Genomic DNA, 15,749 nt, shown 5'->3' with positions numbered 1-15,749 from the left:
TACTATTGGCTGCAGAAGTCCTGAAGAGCTGAGGATGGGGATTATCATTCAAGGCATAGTTAGGGGAGGGTGGAAGAAGGAGGTGAACAAATCACTTATGTCTGCATAAGTGGAAGGAATGTGACCCCTTACAGAGGAAAGGGTTGTGGCCTTGAACTTTTGTCTGTCTTAGATCTGTCAGCAGCGTTTCCTCTTTGTTCTAGATACACTGTTGTTAATGAAATCAACAAGGCGGACCTGGGAGAAGATTCTGTTTTTGTTTACTTCATTATTAAGCTTTCCCGGGTGGAAGGAGGAACGTCTTTCGTGGGATTCCATGGAGGTGGGTCTGGCCATCCATTGCTCCTCGCTCTTCAACTGTCGTCAGGCTAACTTACCAGAGTAATATTTCTCTTCTTCACCCTCCTTTTTAATGTTTAAAATCTGGAGTTGGTGTGTCCTGTGAATTGTCAGAGCCGGTTCCTTTATCCACAGGGACTGCCCCAAGGGGTCAGTAACTTGGAGAGCACCTTACACTGAGTCCTCTTTCTAATCAGCTGAAGAGTGGCAGACAAATGCAATGCTAACTGTACTGGCATATGGTCTTCCAGGAGACCCCTGAGTACGTGCTTCTCTGTTCTGCTTTCAGCAGCAAAGTTCCTGCTGTGTCTGGTGGGTTCTAAGAGCCTCGAAGCCCCTGGAGTATGTACACCTCATCAGTCAGAGTAGAGTGTATTAGCACGTTCCAAGTGAATTTCTGCTTTTCCTTTCTACATCAGGAAGTGACATTACTGAACTCTGAATGTCAACTGCTAGCCCACACGTCCTAGAAGATAATTCTTGGGAAGCTCTTCTGGAAGAGCGTTCTGCAGGCATGAAACGGTATTTTCGTTTGTCCTTTGTTTTTTAGGATTGTGGCAGTCAGTACACATAGATGATCTCCGTAGATCCAAGGACATGGTCTCGGATGTAACTGCCCTACAGAACCTCACCATCAGCCAGATCTTCTGTGAAGATTCAGGCAAAACCAAAGGTGAGCTGTGTGCTGGCTGCACCAGCCAGCAGTGGTGATGTGCTGGTGGGGAAAAGGGGAGATGCAGTCCCAGGCTTGCTGCTAGTGGAACTTGGGCTTGGTCCAACATATCTAATGATTTTCCCTGCTCAGCGTCTGGTTTTTTTGTGTATATTATGACATGATTGCCAATTTGTACTTGTTTTTAGTTTGTTACTGCAACTTTGGATCATTAAGTAAATAAATTTTGTTAGTTTTCCCTTTTTCTTTTGGCAAAATTGTGGTATTTGCACTGCTTAATGCCTTAAACTCTCTGTCTCAGCTTGGGAGGCAGAAGATCCTGCATGGCAGAGAAAAGACTTTTTCTTTCCCCTCCGTTTTTCCTTATGTTTTTTCCTTTTCCTGTACTGCCCTACAGGATTCTGGTAGAGCTTAATGCATTAGTTCCAAGTGTCATGTTCCTTCCAGTTCGTGCTGCATGAAGCTCATACCTAGCTAGCAGGTGTAGCTGTGTTTAGAGGTGAATCTCAGCTACTCATGCAGGAGATAATGGGTCTCTTGACAGATGATCTGCTGCTCTGGGCTGCAGTTGCTAAATAAACTCTTATCTGACTGATGCAGAAGTGTATTGCTTCCTTCTAATAACATTTCTACACCATAGTTGCACCTCTGCCGGCAAATGGAGAAGAACAGGAGGAAGAAGAAGAGATGGAGGTTGAAACACCAGTGCCAGAAGCACAGGACTATGAGGTCAGTTCAGAATACATTTGTTTTGCTTCTCAGTTGTCATTATGGTTCTCTGCTCCTTGTCATCCACAGGTGCAACACAACTTTTCTTTCCCCATTCACTTGAAATCCATCAGGAATTTTTATTTGCATCAGGAATGTTAACAGACACAGATTCCTCCCCTTACTGCTCAGTCAAAATCAGCATCGCTAAAGAAGTAAACCTTTCTAATGACCCTCTAATTCCTTAGTCACTTCATACTCTTAATTCTTAAAAGTCAGTTTTAAAAGCTTCTGTTATCGTTCTACACTCTGAAGCTGAGAACTGGCATTCTGCACCTGCCGCTCCAGCTGCTTGTGCTTTCGTGCAGTTGAAACCCTGCTGGAATTGGCTGCGGACTTGGCTGCACTGCAGCCGTGTTAAGACTGGCTGATGTTCCCCTGACAGCGTCAGCTGGAGGATGCCCGGTCCAAGGGTGGCACGTGGCTTTTGACCCTCTAGTGTCTAAGCGTCTCCCACAGAGGGCTTATTTTCCCTAGTCATGTTTTTTTTTTTTTCCACTTTTTTTTTCCCCCAAACTGCTGATTTTTTCTCCCATAGGAGTCTTAACTTAATACAAATGCCGTGTTTGTTTGAGAAGGTCACCGAAGTTCCATTATGTGCTATCATAGCAGCAGAAGAACTTCCATTTACAACCTGAAATGAGAGGAATACTGGGAGATGGGATGCCAGGGGGACGAGCCCTTTCTAGAGTGCACTATAATCATTTTAAGAGGGATGTGGGATGCAAGGATGTAAAACTGAAGAGTAACGAATTGTTTTCATGCTACCCTTTGAAAGGGTGAAATCCTGGATACCACTGTACTCCTGAGGACCTGTGTACAAGGTGCTGTGGGGATGCTACGGGACCAAAATGAAGTTCTTAATCGAAGCAGAAAGCGAATTGAGATTCTCCTTGGCCTTCTGTCTAAAGAGGATGACTTGAAAGGTGTGTGCTCCTTGGCTGCAGAGGGTAGTGTCCCTGGGCATCCAGGGAATCATGAAGACATGGGAATTAACTCAGTGGGGACACAAAGAGCGGTGGTTCTTGCAGTAGAGTAGACAAAGCAGATCTCCTAGGCGATCTCCCAGGAGTGCGTGTGTCTGTGCTCCAGTTTCTTGCTTCATTAATGGCTGTGGAGCTTTTCCTGGAGTTCACTTGTGGCTTTTTCTCTAGCTGTGTTAGCTCTGTTTTCCTCCCAGCTGGCTAATTATTGAAACAAATTGTAAAATGCTGTGCTTGGTGTGATATTTGAATTTGGATCCAATGCCAATACAAGAGAAATGCAAGTTCTCTGTTGTTTTCTAGCCTCTTTCCTGAAGATAACAAAGGCTCGTCTCTCCAACCTTTTGAAGAAGCAAGAAGAAAATTCTCTTTACCCACAAAACTGGGTATTTCGGGAGGCTTCCAACCTCAGTGCTCTACAGGAGGCAGGAACCTTCAGGTGAGGACGGCCGCAATATCTTCTAGCCTGCAGGCTTCCAAGAAAAAGTCTGCAAATGGCAACTGTGCAGCAGAGACAGCAGTTTTATGTAATCTGAATATTTGCAGTCTACAGTCTATGCCAGAAACTCTCTGAGGGCAATTTTGTCCTCTTCTGGCTCCCAAGGGAGGGTGACTTACAGCTGAATGGGCTGTACTGGGACACGAATGCGTGAATGCACAGATGCTTTGAGTAGACAGTGGGTGAGCCACCAGTGAGAGGAGTGTGGGGATTTTACTTGGTGGTGTATTTTCCCCTTAGAGGCAGGATTAGGACTTTCTCACATGCAATTTTCCAGGACAACTACCTCCTGATTTGCTGATATTGTTGCTCACTTTTCCTCTGTGTTTCTTGGTCTCTTTCTGCCCCCAAAGGCACACCTTGTGGAAGCGAGTCCAGAACATGATCACTCCATTCCTGGCTCTCCTGATTTCTGTCATAGACAGGAATAGCAATCTGGAGCTATTGGTCACTCCGGCAGATGAGTGGGTGACAAACCTGTGGATGTTCATCTTCAGTGATGCAAAACTTCTGACTGTCCCTTACATTGTGGGGCAGAACAGGTGAGACACTGGAGAGAGCAGCAGGAGCGCCTGGCTGGCGACACAGAGACCAGTCCAGCACTGGCTTTAAATCCACATGGGAGATTAACACTGCTGGTTACTCCCTTGTGTTGTGCCAAAAGCAGCAGGGCAATTCTCAGCGACGTCAGAAATCTGTTCTTTCTACCTTATCCCCAGCACTCCTGGGCTTTGCTCTCTAGCTCTTGGCATGCTCACGCTTCTTACGAAGCCCCTGACACCCATGTCTCCTGCTATTACAGCCCTTTTTCCACGGAATGCTTATTCGAATAAGTAAATCCTACTGCTACACAGTTGGCAGGATGAGCTGTAGTAATGAGTTATTCGGTTCTTTGCCCTTCCCTCATCCCTTCTAGGGCTAATTTCTTGCTTTCTGCAGCTTCCTGCCTCTGCTGTCTGAATGTGTTTCCCAGGCAAAAACCCAATGCATTAATGACCTTTTAATCTCTTAGCTCTCAACCAGAGATAATTCTGGTGCAGAACAACATGATGGTGTCCACTGATGTGGTGAATAAGATGCCCTTCAGCTGGAGGATAAAGGAGTACTTGGATGAGTTGTGGTTGAAAGCTCAATACATCCCAAACACTGAAGGTGAGAGCCTGGCTTGAGCTTGTGACACAGAGCACCTCTCTCCACCTGTCCTGTAAACTCTGGTTTGTCACTACTGTGCCCTCCGCTTTTCTGTGACCCTGGAGTCACCTTCTATCCCTCTGTGCTCATGTGAGCCAGCAGAGCTTTGTGCAACTGGCTTTTCTTTGTGCTTCTCACTGTTGGTCTCTCTCACATATTCCATGCTCTTGTATTCCAAATGCTGTGGAAATGCCAAGCCTTATTGACAAGGTGACATTCATTAAATGTGACGCTGGAGCCTGGGCTGAGAAGGCTTGGCCTTGAATCCCTCGTTAGTGCCCTGAACGAGGGGAGCGCTATATGCAGCAGTGATTAATTAGATGGCAGTCTCTTTAGCGTCTCCCTAATATTCAGCTTTTCTCTCCATTCTCATTTTCCAGACCAAGCTGAGAAGTTTGTGGATATCTTCCAGGAAACTGCACTGGGAAAATTTATCTCTGCTATGACTGAAGGAGAAAGGCAGATGCTCTTCCACTGCTATTGCACAGACTTTATTGTCCTGACCGTTGGTGTGTCCTGCCTAAAGGAGCTGCAGGTCAGTGGCTGGAACAAGAGCTGGAAACCCTTTAGGTGGGGAGAAGAGCACGATGCCTGTGAACATGCCCTTCTGTATCGTCCTTGCCTTTTCAGACAAAATGACCCTCTGAGACAGACTAATAGCAAAGTAGCCACAAAACAGATGCGTTTGATGCTGAATGGCTGCTCAAACTGCTGATTCCTGACTCAGAAAAGTGCTTCCACAGGAGCACCTGTACAAATTGACACATCATTTAAGGCTGCCTTTGTAAAGTACTGATTTTTGTCTTTCTGATAATTTTGCCAGGATTGCCAGTACAAAAGAAGTGATAGAAGTTCTTTGTTAATTTTGATTTTAACTTTTTTTTCTAAACTTTCAGTGTCTGCAAATTGCGTTATTCTCCTGCATAGACGAATGGAGGGCAGCGTCTCCCAGAAGAGAGGAAACAGTGCCATCCTTGCCTTGGGTCCACCTTGTATACAATCAGTTCAAGAGCCGCCTGCAGAACTTTTCTAGAATCCTGGCTGTACACCCCGGTGTTGTTGACTGCCTTGTTAAACAGCAACAATACGAAATACCAGAGATGGTAAAGTCACTACCAGGCATTTTGTTATCCTCAACCCTAGCAGAGAGCTCTAGCTATGCTGAAGTAGGTAGTGTTGTCTCCTTTTGATTTCAGCAACAGTAAAGTGGGAAGCACGAGCTCAGTCAGGATCCTCAGAGTGAGGAATAATCTGCATTATCGTTGTTGCTAGCAGGATTTAGAATAGTTTGCCCTGCTTTTGTATCAGTAAACAGGATGTGCTAATGATTCAAACCATGAGCATGAGAATTCTAGAGCTTAAGGTAATCAAGAACATTATTAGTAGAACACATGCAATAGCAAACCAGACTCAGATGCCAAGGTTCATAAATATTTCTGAAATGCAACTGTCGTGTTATGATACACCCTGTGGTTTTATCTAGACTTTAGATGTGTTTGCTGCAATGGCATGTGCTGAGGAGCTGCAGGATCAAGTGCAAACAGCCAATCCAGAGATCTGGCTGCAGAAAGTGAAGAGTCTTCGTATGCCCATTGAATTTCTTTGTAAAGAGAAAGATATGCTGAGGAATGAGAGTCGGCGCCATCAGCTGCTAAAACAACTTGAGTATGTACCACAGATCTGCTCACAATCTTGATCGTTTACCTTGCTGTAAATAGGAAAGTTGTAAAGGCTGAAAGTTGCTCTGGTGCTGTTTTTTCTCAGATGAAGATTTCACAAACTTTTCCAAGTTCTTGCTAGGCTCAATTACATACCAAGCACCAAAAACCACATTTTTTTTTTCCCCCTCATCTCATGTAGATTCTCCCTCTAAATCTGGCAGTATCATCCAGTACATTCCAGCTGGGTTCAGGGGTTATTTAAAACATTCGTTAGGTTCCTGTTAACCAGCAATGTCTCCTCACTTCATTCCATGCGCATAAAGACTGTGAGAGATGGGGAACTTCACTCCATCTAAGAGGATGTCGTCTCTTGGAAGACAAGTTTCTCATAAACCTGGTTTAATTTAGGCGATGTGAAGAAAGTGTATTTAATTGGGATGATTATTTTTTTACAATTACTTCCTTTATATAGATATTAGAATGTGAGAAGGTCTTTGCAGCGGTCTTAATTCTGCTGCAGTGCTTAATTCTGCTCTTGTGCTATAAGCCCACTGCGTTTGGTATTGTTACGTGGTGTGTCCTTGACAAAAAGCCATGGCTGATAACCAAAGGCAAAGCAAGACATTGCACGAGAGGTGCTCAAAGGCTGTAGTGGTGAGCATGAGATCATTAGGCTGATCTGATACTGCATTTCCACCACGTTCTCAGCTTATAATTGTGCTTTTTGAAATCGCGCTTTTCTTCCCACAGACTCTACTGGAACCGGGTTTTCTCCATGTCGCTGTTTGTAGAACATGTGTTGTGTGGTATAGGGACTCTGCTGCCAGAATTTGAGAACATAGTGAAAAAATATGTGTTGCTTCTTGCTGAGGTAAGCAAAGATATGATTTAACCCCTTCCCTATTTGCTTCTGCTAATCATGTGAATTTTTGTCCTGGATATTAGAGCTGAGTCCTTGAGATTTGTCCTTTTCCCCTGCAGTGTTTTCATCACGATTCAGACATGAAGACTTACGCAACTTTTGTTGCAGTCATGAAAGTGCTGTGCAGCTGTAAGGATGAAGTCAGCAACAGGCTTTGCAGGTAGTGACACTGAGACAAGTCGCGTGGTCTAGTAGGAATATTACCTGTGTTGCCAGCATAGTTCTGGGCATAAGGCAGTGCTGCATTAAATGTAATGAAAGCCAAACGAAGAGCAGTAACTTCCATTTTATTCTGCACCCTAAAGACAAGTGTTTAACCAACAGGTTTGACATTATCTGGTCTTTGTCTCATCGCAGATTAACATCTTCTTAAAGGCTTTTGGTAAGGCAACATCGAAGCAATTGTATTCATTGCTGTTTCTGAATTACAGATATGGTTTGAAGCCATGTGCAATCTGCCTAAAAGAGCCGAAGGATCCAGTCTGCCTGCTTTGCTCCCACGTGTTCTGTCTGAAGTGCATCAGAACATGGCTCATACCGGCACAGATGCATTGTCCATGCTGCAGAGTTGCTGTCAGTGATGTTAATTTAACTGTCTCTGAGGAGCTCAGGTACCCCACCTTTTTCCAAGGGGGAAACGTTGCAGTGGGGCTGATTGTATGAGGAAATTCTGATTCCCAACTCTAAAGTTGTCAATGCGAGCAGAATGCGTGGAGGGAACTCTGCTCTGCTTGTTCTGGAACTGGAATGGGTCCTGTCCATTTTCTCTTTATTGTTTCAAAAGATGGAAGGAAATTGCCTTGGCCTTGTAAAAAAACTGTAGTTACAAAACCCTGTAAAGCTAAAGCAGTGGCTGAATCAGACAAGGGAACTGCTCATCATCTTGGATTGCTGTGTGATAACTTACGTTTACTGAGAGATTTTGCTGTCTGGCATCATATCGCCACTTATGATCTTAGTTGTCAATGTGATACAGCCTTTGCAGACAATATTACTGAAGCATTGCACAAATGCAGCCTTTTGGAAAGCTGGAAATATGTATTACCTTGGTGACTTCTGCCTGTTTGCTTTGCTTCACTTGTTTTTCAAGCGATTCAGTATTTGAACATTGTCCTAATATTTTCTTTACCCTTTCCCCAGTGATGCCATAGAGAGAAATGCCCTATTCCGGCAGAGATGCAATAATTTCTTCATAGATGTGGTTACTACCATGAGCTTCAAGGACAATGAACCCCCTGAGACACGGGTGATCAAAGAGCTCCTCAATCTGCTGTTTGTTCACAGAAACCTCCTGACAGGTTCAGGTGAGCTCCTTTCATCCTGACGCTCAGCCTTGGGGAGATGATTCTCTTGCCACTTTTTCTCACCTGTCTTTTCCTTATCTCCACAGATCACCCTAGTGTCTGCACAAAATTTCTGTCCCCGTTTAATGATGAAGTGGATGAAACTCCCATCGTCCGCTCTGTAATGCTGAAGCTCCTCTTGAAGTACAGGTGAGCAGAGTCAGACAAACGATGGATGTTACACGAGGGGTGGTTCGGTTTTATTTTTCATGACCTCATCAAACCAGCCGGATTTTTCTCCTCACTTCCACGCTGTCCATTAAATATGGATCATTACAAGTGAAATTCCCCCTGTGCGTTGGTTTGAGTTATGCAGCTTGGCTGGCTTGCATGTAGCTTGTGTTCAAGTATCTGATCACTCCCTGCCAAGGTTTACCTAGCTATTCTTAACCTAAACCTGTGCTGAAAGGGAATGGCTTGAGTAAACTAAAGGCAGCTGACTAATTGATAGGAAACAATACTCCTCATCCACAGACATTTAATCAAGAATTGTCTTTTTTACACTCACGCAGACCTCTCCATTCACACTGGCTCTTCCAGCCTCCCTTTGCAGTCAGTGAACAGAAAACACTTTAAAGGGTGATCATCTTCTCCTAAATCAGATGTTTAATAGATCAGATGACTTAGCCTTAGCGTTTCTAATTTAGCATTGTTGATGATAGTAGCCTAGCTCAGACTGGGAAGCTAGATGACATCTGGCAAAACATGACACAACTGCTTTTCCATCTTCCAGATGGATCCAGAGTGACCCCCTCCTGTCTCATGGACATAACTAGGAGTTTGATAATGATTTAGAACATAAGTACTAGCTGTCAGTATTGCAGTTGTGTTTTTTTTTTTCTCCTGTAGCTTCAATGAAGTGAAAAATGATGTCCAAGACTACCTGTCCCGGGTAGAGCACAGCAAAATCCTAGAGAAAAAGGATAAAAAAGAACTCTACTTGCTTTTTGTCAACTGCTTAGAGGTAAGAGCTGGGCAATACAGCTGTTGGAGTAACAAAAAAAGTCCAGAATAGAAATTCTTCTGCAATTTTAGGCAAGTTTCTTGTGCACGTAATTAACTGCCCAAGTAGAAAGCCCCACAGGAATCTTATATGATATCATCTGCTTGGAACCTGCTCTCCAGTAACTGGCCTTGCTGTGCATGGTAAGGCTTGTGTTTGTTTGCAGTGCTACCTGAATTCTCTTGGACATCTCAGACAGGTGTCAAAGTGTTACGTGAAGCCTGATAAGACTCAAATTCCAACACAGGAGTGCAGCAAGCAGGGGATTTCTCATCGCGGTAGTCTGCTGCTGGATTACTTTCCTGTTTTCACAGACACTTCTTTGTTAGCACAACTTTAGATTACTGTGCTCTTTGGATCATTCCCTTCCCTCCCCTTGCATAACTTTTAATGCTTTAGACAACTTGAAACAAACAGCAGCAGGGTAGATGTTTCATTTCTTATAGTTTTTATTAAAATGGTGACTTTGTAGATAAAATCAAGATTTGTATTCTTCCAAAGGGGAGACTGGTAGAGCTTCCCATCTTGGAACATGTGATGTCTTCCAGCATCTGTAGCCAGTCAGTATGTTCAAAACAACCTTGCTCAGCCTCACGCTTAGGAAATGTTGGGGAGAGCTTGAGCGTATCGCTGAAGAAGGTGTTTGGTGATGCAGCAGCAGTTTGGGGTAACAACCGGAGAGATCACAGGGAGGATGGTGTTAGGATGGAGGGTGCTGCGAGAGACATGGAAGGTTAATGTGCAGCGTGGATACGCTGGAGATACAAAGTACCAATGAACAGGACTTCTTATTTAAGCGGTTCTGCCACTGACGCAGTATTCTGGCCCATCTTTAGGACTCTCTGTGTGAAAAGTCTGAGAGCAGCCTTGGATATGAGCATGCAAACTGTCTGCCTGGAGACAGAGGCTTCCCAGAGAACTATCTCCCAACGAATAATCGAGAAACGCCTCAGGAATCATCCGTTGAATATTTGCAGGCAGTAGCCAAGGTTCGCTTGTACTTGAATAAGGCTGCAGAGCTGCTGTTTGACTTGCATGAGCACACAAGTAAGTCTAATTATTCCGCTGTCAAATGGAAATACTGTATATAGAGCAAAGTCACAATGGGAGACAGGCCGGTCACAGTCAGTGCACCTATGCTGTACCAGAACTTGTTTTGATGCATGGCCAAGAACAAGTGCATCATTGTTTTTTTTTCTCCTTCATTAGGAGTGTCAGTCATTATTTCTTCTCTTTACCGTGTATTAGAAGGGCTCCGTACCTAGTAGCAAGGCTGTGTGAATCCTCTAGGGTGTAGTTACACAGGAGTTGTGCCTTTGGAAGGAGATTTATTTTATCTTCCAAATGCTAACAATAAAATTTTATATAGGACCAATTAAACTGAACTTTAATGAATAAATGAATAAAGGATGCTTCAGATACATGACTACTATAAGGCTTTTATTTTTTAGATGAATAAGAGTTCTGCGTAGTTAAAAAGGACGAAGAGACACTTAAAAAAAGAAGTAAAATAAGTTTTGAGCTGATCTGCTGGCCCAGTAAAGGAGAATGGTGTGTAGAGAGTCTTAGATGCTTGCACAGTCTTGGAAGCATCAAAGTGCAGTAGTGTATCTAATTCCAAGAGATCTCAGCATCCAGCCCTTGCATCGAGGATGTCAGGCTACTGAAGTGCATCGCAGGAATCATTCTCAGGGAGCACCATCACCTTGGCAGCTGAGACAATGGAAAGCCATTTTTGACCAGGATGGAAGCGCTCTGAGAAAGAATTACCAGTACATGGGAAAACTTGTCCCTGAGAGAAGGAATCGGAAGTAGGGTATGTCATGCTCTGCTGAAGAAAAGAATCTCCGTCTGAATTCCAGCTGAGAAAAGACTCTAGATAAGCTGCTGAGGAAGAGAGGGCTCTCAAGTGCTCCTGTGTAATCAGTTAGCACTAGGAGAAGAGCTTGGTGCTGCAGCTCATGCAGACAGACACATTTTGTGAGGCACGATGTGGTTTTGTCATCTTTTTTTTTTTCCCCACTCTAGAGCAAGACCATTTAGAGGAGAAGCAGCGTTACCTGGCAAATGTGAGGACGTTCTGTAGCCTCGCCAAGAATGACTGGCATTGTGTTTACTTAGTCCGGAAAATTGCTAGTCAGTACGGGGTGGAATTTGCTCAGAAGCTTGCCACAGAGGCAGAGTTTAACTGGGTGTTTCCATTGGAAATTCTGAGACAGGTAAGGAAGGGGTGTTTCCTTGGAGATGGCTCTGGTCTCCTCTTAGTCTTCAGTCTGTACTGCTATGGGGTGTTTCTGCTGTTGCGTGGCTCTGGGGGACTCACCACGGTGGGAGTGGTGGTGCCTTATCGTTGCTCCGAGTGGGCTCTGTGCCTCACTCTTCCAGCAGTGAGGCCGTGTGGGTTGCCATGCCTGCCTCCTGTCTCTTTGCAAAGCCTGAGATGCCCCAGTTCTTGGGAGGAAGAAGAGATGCTACCTTGTTAATGTCCATAGCGCTCACCGTGGGCTTTTCCCTTTGAAGGTGCAGAACAGCCAGTCTAATCACATGGATAATTACCTGGCATGTGGTGAGAATTACAGAGTCCTGCGTGATGCTGTGGGGAGAGCCATGGTTGAGTATAAGACTGAGGGTCTCCTGGAGGCAGAGAAGGTAGGGCGCACTCTCCTCACCATAATCCCATTGTGGATTCTGGATGGCCAATGTTTAAGCTTTGTGTGTTCCTGTTGGCAGTGTCTCTTCCGATGGAGATGTCTGGGTTGCCTTCCCTTGAAAGTTACTGTGGGTTATGCTGGCAGACACATTTGCTTTACTTTCTTGCTTGTGTTCTAGCATATGTAACTCTGAGGTTATTTCTGTTGGTTGCTTCCTCTTGCTTTTCTCCCCTCATAATTTAAAGGAGCAGTTTGTTTTTTGGTAAGCAATATGGGCACCTTGTAGCCAACCGACTGGAGGGCAGGCGGATAATCAAAGAAGCTTTATTCCCACTCCCTGCCTGCCAGTATTTGCCCAGCTTTGTCTCCTGCCACGCAAAAACCAAACAGGTGATTTCTATCTAATTGTAACCTTTTTCCAATATGTATTCTATGTATGAAAATCTTCAGGAAGCAGTTTGCAAACGATGTGCCTTCGAATGTCTCTTTACCATCTATTACACACTGTCTGTGGTTTCTTTTTCACTTCTGGGTTGGTTTGAAGGCAGGCATGTACAGGTTGCTGCCTGGTAAGACTGCAATTCTGACTGGATGTTAGAAGAGTAAAGTTCTTGAGAGCTTTTGGTGTAAAACCCTCAATCAGCTTGAGTTCTGTTGGATTATTCATTTATTTATGGCTTGATCAGTCATTTCTGCACTATCCTCATTTGTGCGTGGGGAGAGTTTTACCACAGACCTGCTGAAGCCTGCAAATCCAGTAACCAGCTGAAATTTTGTCAGACTTCAGCTGTGACAGCTATATCTTCTCTGCCATATCACCCTTTCTTCTTTTCTAGGCATCTCACAGCTCCTGGGCTGTACAATCTGTCCATCTGCTCTTGGCTATTTTCAGAGAGGTCACTGCCCTGTATGGAGTTAATGACTCAAATCTTCATCCCAAACAACAGGTAAGATAATTCACTTTGGAAGCTCGTGACAAACATGCTTCATTGATAAGGATGACTGAGATTTGGATCATTGGTGGAAGAGCCTTCTGTTCCTCTGCCCCAAATATGATTTTGTCCTGATCTGAGCAGAGTGGAAGTGTTTTCAAAGTGGGGGCAACACAGCATGGGAAGCGGCTGATAGTCCTCTTTGGTTTGGTGGGCAATATCATGTTGGTTTTATTTCTTTTAAATATGTGCTTTCAGCAAACCGAGTTTATGACTAAGTTCATCCAAAACTCCCAAGTCCTGAATTCTCCAGACCTGAAGGATTTTGCAGTTTCTCTTGTGCTTAATGCACTGCCATCTCTGACAGTGGATCCTCAAAGCTTCAGCCACAACAGAGCACTAATTGAAATGGCTGTTCACACCACAGCTGTCCTGCTGTGCGGGCAGAACCCCATCCTGAAGCCCCTGAGGAATCTGGCATTCCATCCGTACACCATGGAGGTAAAGAGATTTAACTCAGATGGCAATTCAGCGTATTGCTAGTTCTTTTGTATATCTGCTGGATCCTCTCTAAGCTAACCTTTCTTAACATCGAAAGCACTGACTCATTGTTTTGGCTGTGAGTTACCAATACATGATTATTTTGGTGTCACTGGGATTAATTAGCACTACAACAAGGTCGGAGGTGGTACCTTTTTAAGGTACCTCTGCATGCTTAGCGAGATCAGGCAAATACTTTTGCTAGTATTTGAGTGAGCAGGTCTGAAAGCAGCTGGTTAGTCCTGCTGTGGAGCTCTAGAGGATAACGGCTCACGCAGCCCTAGGCTGAGCCCAGGCAGAGGGATCTGCTGCCCTGCTACTCCCGGCTATCCAAGGGGAATGGGAGCATGCTGGTATCCCCCAGGGTTCATGAGGCCACCCTAAGAGGAATCCAATGTCTAGAGAGTGTCTAGAGAGCGCACATGCAAGACTTAACAATGCTGAGAGCTCTTAAGAGTAGATTTTCAAAGGTAGAATTTAAAAATGTGCATGCACATCAGCTGCGTGACCTCTGCTTTCAGTTGTCTCTTGTTCCCCACAATAAAGATTGAATAAATTCAAATCGCAAGTCGAGCAACTGCTACAGGAAAGAACTGATTTACGTATTTACTTGTCACATTTTTTGTTTTTCCTCCTTAGCGTTCTTTTCTGCCTACAATGCCGGAAGATATTATTGCTCAGGCGATGACCTGGGCAGCAACAAGAAATATGCGTTGGTACAGTAAGTGCTCCTGACTGGCTGTGAAAAACTGAAGGAAAATCCTTGGTTTTTCAATGAAACTGTTCCAGACCTGAGGACAGATACATTCCTTCTCAGCGTGTGTTATCCTTTGTAAATTTGTAGCTATGGTTTATGTGTGTAATGCACCAGATCGCATTGAGCTTCTGTTTAGTCTTGAGCCTATGGCTGTTTACAAACCTGGAATTGGTGGCTGCTGCCTCTCTGGAGGTGTCCAAGGCCAGGTTGGATGGGGCCTTCAGCTGCCTGGTCTAGTGGGAGGTGTCCCAGTCCATGGCAAGGGTGTTGGAACTGGATGATCTTTAAGGTCCCTTCCAACTCAAACCGTTTTATGATTCTGGCAATGTTAAAATGGTGTGAGCAGAAGAGGAGCACTTTGCCACTTTCCTGACCAGCTTTGAGTTCTCTGCTTTCTACATTAGGATCTTACTGCAGGCTGAAAATCCAGGGGTGGGAGCATTCATTTGGTAGTCAGTAGCAGAATCTTTCAGGCTTCCATTCCTTGTTTCTCGGAGAAGTACTGAAAACTTCCTCTGGTTCCTACGTAGGTCTCTTGCTCCTTTGAGCTTTGGGGCAGTCAGTGCTTTTGTTTAGGTCTTGAAGTATGTTTCTTGCTCCAAGATGATGGTCCCTATGAAAGGAAATAACAGAGGCTTTATAAACATCAATTTTATAATGCTGTCTTGTTTGTTTCTTGATAGTATGTCCCAATGGCCACCCCTGCCTTGTAGGAGAGGTAAGACTTGGGATTGGTGGGTGTTTAAGCAGGTGGTGTTTTCAACAATGAACTGTTATTTTCTTTTTCTGATTTTTATGTTCTATTGCACAGCAGTTAGTTTTCTAAATTCTCTACCTTACTAATAATTTTGCCTTTGTAATGTAAAATTTAGAATAGCTCTGACACAGCTTATACCGTAAATCTAGGAAACGAGAGGCAGAGGTCCTTTGCCCTGCATATAACAGTTCTCGAATTAAACAATTACAGCTTGAGTTTATGTTTCATTCTCTTTCTCTGCTGGAGAAGCTTTTACTCTGGAGTTCAGTGTTCTCATTTTGCTTTTTGCTAGTGTGGCAAACCCATGGAAATTACCCGCTGTATCGACTGTGGTGCCCACGTTGGAGGGTTAGATCATAAACGACTGTCTAACTTTCAAGAAGTCAGGTATGCTTTGATTAATTAATCTTTTTCAGCACTAAATCATGCTTTTGGGCCACTTCATGCTGTTACCTGAAAGGTGGCACATGGGATTCCCTGTTAGCACAGATATGGGCTTCTGAGGGGAAGAAGCTCAGCTGTTAGAAGTGCTGGTATAACTCTGACTTTGCAGAAACTGCTTTAACATAAGATCTGCTGAAGATGCTGGCTTAAGGTTTTCCATCTCCCTGATCCTTCAGGGCTGGTATAGGTTATGTGGTTCTACACCACGTTAGTAATAACCAATATTTTGGTAAATAGATCAGCATGATTGAAGAACTACCAGCGCTCCGGTACCTGACTTATGCTC

At 44.3% G+C, this 15,749-nt stretch overlaps 1 protein-coding gene across 1 annotated transcript in view; it reads left to right on the top strand.

Moving 5' to 3' along the window:
• Window positions 1–15,749, top strand: part of RNF213 (ring finger protein 213) — a 56,419-nt gene that overhangs the window by 31,759 nt on the left and 8,911 nt on the right. The window contains exons 31-54 of the mRNA XM_054083480.1: window positions 204–322; window positions 890–1,012; window positions 1,653–1,741; window positions 2,559–2,706; window positions 3,067–3,202; window positions 3,616–3,804; window positions 4,275–4,414; window positions 4,834–4,988; window positions 5,350–5,556; window positions 5,937–6,118; window positions 6,865–6,985; window positions 7,096–7,196; window positions 7,468–7,647; window positions 8,177–8,340; window positions 8,427–8,529; window positions 9,229–9,343; window positions 10,219–10,429; window positions 11,411–11,601; window positions 11,903–12,031; window positions 12,870–12,980; window positions 13,224–13,466; window positions 14,145–14,226; window positions 14,946–14,980; window positions 15,312–15,406. Of these exons, the coding sequence (XP_053939455.1) occupies window positions 204–322; window positions 890–1,012; window positions 1,653–1,741; window positions 2,559–2,706; window positions 3,067–3,202; window positions 3,616–3,804; window positions 4,275–4,414; window positions 4,834–4,988; window positions 5,350–5,556; window positions 5,937–6,118; window positions 6,865–6,985; window positions 7,096–7,196; window positions 7,468–7,647; window positions 8,177–8,340; window positions 8,427–8,529; window positions 9,229–9,343; window positions 10,219–10,429; window positions 11,411–11,601; window positions 11,903–12,031; window positions 12,870–12,980; window positions 13,224–13,466; window positions 14,145–14,226; window positions 14,946–14,980; window positions 15,312–15,406 (3,369 nt within the window). The remainder of the gene's footprint in view (window positions 1–203; window positions 323–889; window positions 1,013–1,652; window positions 1,742–2,558; window positions 2,707–3,066; window positions 3,203–3,615; window positions 3,805–4,274; window positions 4,415–4,833; window positions 4,989–5,349; window positions 5,557–5,936; window positions 6,119–6,864; window positions 6,986–7,095; window positions 7,197–7,467; window positions 7,648–8,176; window positions 8,341–8,426; window positions 8,530–9,228; window positions 9,344–10,218; window positions 10,430–11,410; window positions 11,602–11,902; window positions 12,032–12,869; window positions 12,981–13,223; window positions 13,467–14,144; window positions 14,227–14,945; window positions 14,981–15,311; window positions 15,407–15,749) is intronic.

This window comes from Cuculus canorus, chromosome 18 (genome assembly GCF_017976375.1).
Source record: "Cuculus canorus isolate bCucCan1 chromosome 18, bCucCan1.pri, whole genome shotgun sequence".
NCBI classification, from domain to species: domain Eukaryota; kingdom Metazoa; phylum Chordata; class Aves; order Cuculiformes; family Cuculidae; genus Cuculus; species Cuculus canorus.
Note: the sequence above shows the minus strand (reverse complement) of the source record. Positions and strands in the feature narration are given on the sequence as shown.